The sequence below is a fragment of the Carlito syrichta genome, unplaced genomic scaffold, assembly GCF_000164805.1.
Source record: "Carlito syrichta isolate Samal-C Ts95f unplaced genomic scaffold, Tarsius_syrichta-2.0.1 Scaffold305658, whole genome shotgun sequence".
NCBI lineage: Eukaryota > Metazoa > Chordata > Mammalia > Primates > Tarsiidae > Carlito > Carlito syrichta.
In genome coordinates this window covers 1,276,654-1,284,647 of record NW_007249754.1, presented here as the reverse complement: position 1 = coordinate 1,284,647, position 7,994 = coordinate 1,276,654, and the positions used below count along the sequence as shown (strand labels likewise).

The 7,994-nt window shown below is 45.1% G+C and overlaps 1 protein-coding gene across 1 annotated transcript in view; it reads left to right on the top strand.

The window, feature by feature from the left end:
• The first annotated feature begins 2,877 nt into the window (after window positions 1–2,877).
• Window positions 2,878–7,994, top strand: part of SIAH3 (siah E3 ubiquitin protein ligase family member 3) — a 72,375-nt gene continuing 67,258 nt past the window's right edge. Inside the window, exon 1 of the mRNA XM_008062142.2 lies at window positions 2,878–3,115. Coding sequence (XP_008060333.1) covers window positions 2,981–3,115 — 135 coding nt within the window. The 5' untranslated portion in view covers window positions 2,878–2,980. The remainder of the gene's footprint in view (window positions 3,116–7,994) is intronic.

Genomic DNA, 7,994 nt, shown 5'->3' with positions numbered 1-7,994 from the left:
CTGGTGAGAATGCACAAATGATACTACCACTCTGGAAGACAATTTGGTGGCTTCTTACAGAACTAAGTACATTCTCACCATACAATCCAGCAATAGATCTCCGTGGTATCTACCCAAAGAAGCTTAAAACTCCTGTTCACACAAAAACTTTCACGTGGATGTTTATAGCAGTTTAATTCATAATTGCCCAAACTGGGAAGCAACCAAGATGTCCTTCAGTTATCTGAATAGATATTTATAAACAAACTGTGGTACACCCAGATAATGGATTATTATTCGATGTTAAAAAAGATATGAGCTATCAAATCATGAACAGACATGGAGAAATTGACTTCTTTCACGTATTTGAAAAGGCTATGTACTGTGTGGTTACAATAACACAAATTTTGGAAAAAGGCAAAACTATGGAAACAGTAAAAAGATCAGTGATTGTCAAGAGTTGGGGGGAAGGGGAGAGATGAATAGGTGTGCAACACAGAGAGTATTTAAGGCAAGAAAATGCTCTGTATGATATTCTAATGGTGGATATGCGTCATTATAATTTGCTCGAACACATAGACTATACAATACCAAGAGTAGACCCTAATGTAAACAGCAGAATTTGGATGATAATGATGTGTCCATGTGGGTTCATTAATTGAAACAAATGTACCACTGTGGTGGGGGATGATATTGATAATGAGGAGTCTGTGTCTGTGTGGGGGCAGAGGGTCTATGGGAAATCTCTGTACCTTCTCAGTTTTACTGTGAACCTAAAACTGCTCTAATTTTTTAAACTGCTTTAATTTTTAAAAACCAAAAATAAACTCAGCATTGAATTCTATATCTCAAGCATAGCATGAGATTATTAACACAAAGCAATAAATCCTTGTCCTGTTTGATGTCATTCTCATTTTGCAATCATTTTATTTTAAACATCTTTCAACAACAACAGAAAAGAACAGCAGAAATCCCCACTGTCTTAGAAACTACTTCCAGTACGGTGACAGAAACAACAACAAAAATATACACAATCATTCTATTCAAGCCAAGGATGTAAAAAGGGGAAGCTTGGAATTTTCTAAAGCATGAGTGTGTCTTTAAAGAATCTAAGTAAGAACGAAAGAGCAATGAATGTTTTCCTGATGAACTGCTGAAAACTTATTCAGGGCAATTCAAACTTTAGAAAGCAGATTCTACTATTGTGGGCCAGCAACCCCTATCTACAAGCCATGTCGTGAGTGGACATCCCATTGATGAAGTTCTAATCAACTGTTGTCATCTTCTAGTTTTTGTGCCAGTGCAATTATTTTAGAAAGTGCAAAGTTTTTCATCTTGTCCCTTAAAACACTGGCTTGGTTTTAAATTCAAGTTAAAATTAACAACCTAGGCAGCTTTCTGGTGTTCAAAACCTGCGTGGGTTTTGTTGTTTTTTTTTTCTCCCTGTATTTTGTTTTGTTGTTAGTTTAATTGCCTGACCAGGTCACAGGCTTGGGCATCCCGGGTGTGCATGTGTGTATGCTTTGCATGTATTACAACCCAAGCACTGTAGTCAGAGCAGAGCGAAAACCAAGCAGGAAGGAATAACGGGCTCACACTAGGTAGGTGGGTGCACTTTTCACGGGAGGCTGATTTTGCTCCAGGTAGCATCAAATCTGGGCTGACTTCTCAGTGGAAAAACAGCCAAAGAAGAGGGAACACACAAATACACACAAACGCTCCTGCTTTAGTCACAAAGATTAAGCCATTAGAACTCGTCCTCAGAAACCCTAAAACCCTCCATGTACTGCTTAGAAGGCTTTTTTTCAAGAACCAGTGGGTGGCCTAGGCGCCCCCCACCAGCCCCATTCTGGGGAGGGATGGTGGGTTTGCAATCTGAGGACTGGAATGCCCTCTGTCTGTACCAGCACAGAAATGTGCTGCTGGCATTTGCAGAAACAAGTAAATGGTATGGTATGTGCATTTTCAATCTCTATTTTAATGTCTTCAACAATCTAGTGGTTAATTAGCAATTTGCTGCCCACCAATATGCAAATGAATGACAAGCAAAGGTTCTCTGCATCTGTAATTATTTTGCTGATTTACAAGCCACTTTCCTCTGAGTGTAGGTTTTTCTGTGTATGTGCATTCATGCATCAGGGATTTTATTATTTTTAGAAGCATACTCTGTGCATTTTTTTTCCTTTTAATACTTTCAGACTTCAGTAATTACTGTATTTGGGCAGAATATATATATAATATATATATATATACACACACACATACACATATATATGTATTTTTTTTTCCCTCAAGTCCAAATGCATTTTGTCATGGGTTCTTTTCTTTGATAAAGAATGGTAAGATTTATCAAGGGGCTGTAATCCAAATTGCGGAGAGTCAAAATGCAAGATCGAAAGATACACATTTTTGCTGCTGCCAAATCCTTATCTGGAATCAGAGTCTCGTGATATTTGATTTTCTCCCAAGCCGCTCTGGTGAGTCGAGCCACGATCTGCGTTATCCATCTGCCTACTTTGGAGCGGGGTGTTTTTTACTATTTGGTGGTTTCAACGCTTTACGTTTTTGCCAGGGCATTAAGAAAGGCTCTCATGTTAAATTAAGTCAATTAATAAATGGAGACACATTAAGCAATCAATTTTGTCAGCCTATCTCCCCAGCATTATGTATGGTTGGCTGTAATCACAAGATAAATGCAATGTGCTGATCTGTGGTAATGTTCAATAATACATTCTCTGCCAGGCTCAATTCATCAGGGAGTTTCGGTGGGGGAGGCATCTGTTATTGGCTGTCTCTGCACCTCAAGGATAACATTTCTGTCCTTTTGATTGGCCGCCTCACTGCTGCAAGATTCTAACCGTCTTATTTTGATGATGAATATGAAGACACGCTAAGCCGGGCTGGAGCGGGGCGTCTCAGAGGTTGCGCGCCTTCCAGAGCCCAAGGACTTACAGCTTCCTCGCTGCCTTCCCGGGCCAACAACCCCCTCCCAAAAGTTGTGATGCTTTTCTTTACCCAGTGCTTTGGGGCTGTGTTAGATCTCATTCACCTCCGGTTTCAGCACTACAAGGCTAAACGGGTTTTCTCCACTGCTGGGCAACTTGTCTGTGTTGTCAACCCCACACATAACCTCAAGGTGAGTCGCTCTGTCTGTCATTTCGTGTTCAGCAGCTCAGGTTCGACTCCTTTCTTGGGAGGTGTCAGGGACCCTCGGTTGTGCCTAGGTGGTGGTGGGATGGTGTTTGCAACTGGAGATGTTCGCCTCGGCTCACTCCCCCTCTCTGGGAGGCTTGGTGCTGTTAGTCACTGTCGTTTCTATGAGTGGCCAGAAAAAGTAGAGGGATGGTCTGGTGTCTTTTCCCCACACTATCGTCCTAAAAGTGCCTTTTAAGGGGGTGCAGCAGTGAGGGTGGTGGAGGACACCAAACATCCGTGGGCAAGTGTTCGGAAGACACAATTTGAAAAGTTACCCAGATTGGTGTCTGTCCCATGTGTTGGGAAAGGTAGCCAAGCACGAGGATTTTGAAAACCTTTCTGATGACCGTTGGGGCTGAGAAGCCCCCAAACAGGGACCTGGTAGTTGGCGAGGGGTTTCTTTCTGCAAAGTGTTTGTCCTTGTCCTCAGACTCTGAGAGTGTGTGTGTGGTGCCGGGAGGAGTTTGGCTTATTTCCTTCCTGCTGGCTCGATGCGCTCCTTCCACTGAGCACAGGAGGAGCAGGGATTTGCTTCAATTGTGTAATAATGAAACTAGCTCAGAGCTGCTGCTGCTGCCTACTGCCTGGCGCTCCGCAGGCAGCTGGGCGCTAGTTGCTTGTGGCTGCCTTGCTGCCGGCCAGGCTGCCTCTGCATCTGTGCCTCCAGGTCAATGCCCTTTAAGAGAACAGCCAAAATATGGGGTCCGGAAGGGCCGCAACAGCCAAGATTGATGGGGAAAAGAATGAAGAGCCACACTGGCTGGGGTGGGTGGGGAAGAGGGGGAGGCAGTGGGTAAGGGGAGGCGCCGCTGAACTCCCCAGATGTGACACTCTGAGCCACCTTGGTTCTAACATACAAAGTGAACTCCTTGGGAGTTTCTTCCCTATCCTCCTCTGTAGGCAGGACTGAGTGTTAGAGAAAGGGCCGTGTCTGCAGCGCCAGCGCCGGACAGTCTCTGTGAGATCTGTCACTCGGACCACTGTTGCTGGGCAGGGGAAGCTTGTTGTCTATCCCTTTGCAAACTCCCACCAGCCTGGCTATCCTCAGCAGGTCAACACTGATGGGTGCCACCCCCACAAATTCCTGGAAGTCCCTAGGAAGGACTGCTGGGGCCATATGCCAAGGTCAGTCCTGGTGGAGGGGCAATGAACTGTCCTGGGACCCGAAGCTGTGACAAACACCATCTCACGCAAACGTTCACACCCGCTCTCGCCGTCTCACTCTTTCCTCCCATTCCACTATTTCTTTTTTCTATTATGACTAAGTTTTATAAGTGAGAATTCACTACCAGTCATCCTTGGCAAAGTAAGTGTACAGTATACATATTAAAATAGAATTCTGAATTCCGTTTTATGGCCACTTTTGAGACTGCATTCAAACTCCCATTATTTTGTCACTTTGCATTTGTTAGTTCCCCATGGCAAGAAATTTTGTTTACTTCTGTTTTGCATTTTAATACCTTTAAAAATTGCTTATGAGACTTAGCATTTCTGAAGTTTGAATTTTACATGGTTCATTGCAGCCAATGATGGGGAAGCGAGGGGCATTAAGGTCTTGGTATGAATGGAGGGGAAATCATCTGTGTATATTTTTTCAGGAGTCCCATGTCAGGGTTGAAGGCCTCGAGTCAGCTCTGGCTCAACAGCTGTGTGACCTTGAATGACTCCACCTCTCAGAGTCTTCCCTTCTTTGCCTTCAAATAGACTTATGAGCATCTTTCCTCTATAGCTTTTGAGGTTGAAAAGAGATACTGGAGGTGAATGTGCTTTATAACACTCTCCTCTTAAAAAAAAAAAAAGAGGGGGGGGTGTTGTATATAATTCGTAGAGTTCCTATAGCAACTTCAAAAGTTGTCACTTAAAGCCTTCAGGCAACTTAGAAATCATATAAGCCATCACATAAAAATAGGCGCCATAGGCCTTGAGAGGCTATGGCTTGCTTTTTCATATAAATTCTCATTTGGCTTTTCATTTTCTGTAATAAACACTTAGAGATTTTGCTCAGAGGAGGCTCATCACAGGTAAGCAAAACAAGTTGAGCACTGCTAATACCCCCAGGGTGTGGACACCCTGCTCCAGTAGGGAGAAACCCCCAGGATCCAGGTGGCCTATTAGGTAAGTATTACCCACTTCTCAAACCAGAGAGCTAATAGCCATTTGCAGAGGTTTGAAAGGAATAACTTTAGAAGCATCACTGTCCCCATTGCTGATATTAAAAAGTACATGAAACCCCAGGAAAAAAGTTCTCCTCTAAACACTAATTTCCATAAATAGACCACGGAAATATGCTTTGGACGTAATAAACTGTGATCTATGTAGGGGGTAAAGCTCTTCCTTTTTTTGAAGAAAAAAAAAAACTGTGGCAATGTTAACCCAGAATAGCTATTGATCTGCGGTGCTTTCCCACACTGTGTATGACAGGCTGGTACATGAATTGGTGACCAAGGACAGAGAGACTGCAACCTTGCTTTCAATTTTCTTGGTTGTGTGTAGCTACAAAGAGGGCTGGGAAGCCTGTGTTTTTCTTTGTGGAAACATTTATGCATTTCATCCTTTCCTGGGCTTTCCAGAGAATTCTAACTAATAACATTTTAGGACTCGAGGCAAGCACTGAGTTATAATCAAAATTCACTTACAGAGCAGAGAAAATTGTGTATTTACCATGCTTCTATAGGTCACTTTCATTTTCAACCTTATTATGGTGATTACCCAGTAACCTGGGATTCCTTCAAGCAAGCTGATGTCTTTCCTTCTAAATGGAAGGCAGAGTCTTCCCAGGAACTGCAGATGTCCTGGTTAAAGCCATTACACCCTTTAAGCCCACCCTGATTAAAAGAGACTTTTAGAGTAGCTGGCCTTGAAAGTGGGAGACCCCAGCTTTGAGTGTGTACCAGGAAGTGAAGGGCTAACTCTGTGTTTCCCTGTGTCTCTCTGTCTCTGCCTGTAGAGGTGGCTCCTTGCATAGATAAGGAATACAAAGGGGACCCTACTTCTTCCCATCTAATGAAAAGTGACCACCAAGGAGCCAGTTTTCTTGGCCGGCAGCCCTATGCTTCTTCATTCACAGAGGTTATTGAAATTATGGTGAGCAAGCTTCAGTCTGGCGCTCAAGAGGACGCCCGTGCCTGGTCCTGATTCAGCACTCCTTTCTTTCTCCTGTCCTTTGCTTGTTTCCAAACCAAGAAAGCCTTTCTCTCCTGGCTCCTCTCCCACTGGCACTCGCTGCTTCTGTCATGCCCTTCCCCAGGCAGCCTTGCCTTCTTTTGTCCTGACTGCGGAGATACCTTTCGAGGGGTGAGATGGCCAGTCCTTGTGCACAGATTTCCCCAGGAAAGGGTCTGTAGTATTTGCTGGCTAGAGCCCTTCAGGGTCAGTCCTCAGCACTTCCCAAGCAGACAGAGGCTGGCTGAGCAACTTCCTCCTCCCAACCACAGCCTTTGAGAAACAAGTATCTCAAAGACTAGCAAAATGGCAAACTTCAGAAATGCCTTCTCTAATACCTACAATCTAATACCTCCTCTGCATCTGGACCTGGGGGCATAAGTGTCCTCACTACTCCTTGGGTTACAACAGAAACACACACACACACACACACACACACACACACACACACACACACACACACAGAGTGAGAGAGAGAGAGAGAGAGAGAGAGAGAGAGAAATAAGGGCATATGGGACAATGATGGCTTTCACTTAAGTGCCTGACAGATACAAAATCTACAACTGGGGCCTTCCAGTACCATTTCTTGATGCATCCACGTGCCTGCCAGCCCGTGAGGATGAATGTGTGTTGAGTGGTGGTGGGAATGGTGGAGGGAGCTGTATGGAAAAGGAGGAGGAGAAGGAGGAGGGGGATCATGAAAGTAGAGCTGTGTGATGTGTGGCCGCCTCTACCATTTATGGGATAATCTTTGGAAATCCCATGCCACCCTGGGGCTTTGCTAACTCTGTTTCACACAGCACTGCAGGCAGCTGAATGAGAGCTAAAGACTGAGTATTGTCTTTAGAGATTTAGAGGTGGCCTTTGGACTGTTCCGCATGCATATCTACTTTAAAGCAGTTAAAGTCTTCACAGGATTGCTTAATAGCAGGTATGTGGGTTACTTATCAACATAGCCCCTCGGAGGGAACCCTCGCAGTCTTCTGAGCATTTCCTGGCCTCTTTGCCTGTCCAGGCTTGAGTCATTTCACTACTCATTAGCACCTCAGAGGGGCTGGGCAAAGGGTAAGGGACATCCCCCCAAGCTGGGAGAGTTCACTCTGCAAGCTTTAGTCTAAAGGCTTGGCCGCCTTTTCCAGCCCTTGGGTTTCTGTGAATATTGCATGACACTTGACTCTGGGAGCAGAACAGGCGTGCGGCTTTTCTGGTTAATGGTGATTGCAAATGAGACTCCCGAGTCACATAACTGGGAGGCCCTGAGCCCTGAGCAGTGATTTGGTTAGCTGTGTGCTTGTGATTGAGCTGCAGCAAGGGCCGGAGCTGGTGGCTGTGATGAGGTGAGCCGATTACCTCTGTCCTGCATTTACCCACTAGCCCCAAAGCAAAACTGGTGGAATTCCCCTCACCACAATCCCTCAACCTGCAGGGACTGTTTGGGGAAATTAGAAAATAGATACAAAGCCGGACTCGGTGGCTCAGGCTGTAATCCCGCGCCTTTGGGAGGCTGAGGTGAGTGGATTGCCTGAGCCCGCGGGTTCGAGACCCGCCTGGGCAGCGAGACCTCATCTATACAATAAATCAAAAAATCAGCCGGGCGTGGTAGCCCCTGCCTGTAATTCTGGCTACTGGAAGGCTGAGGCGGAAGGATCGCCGGAGGA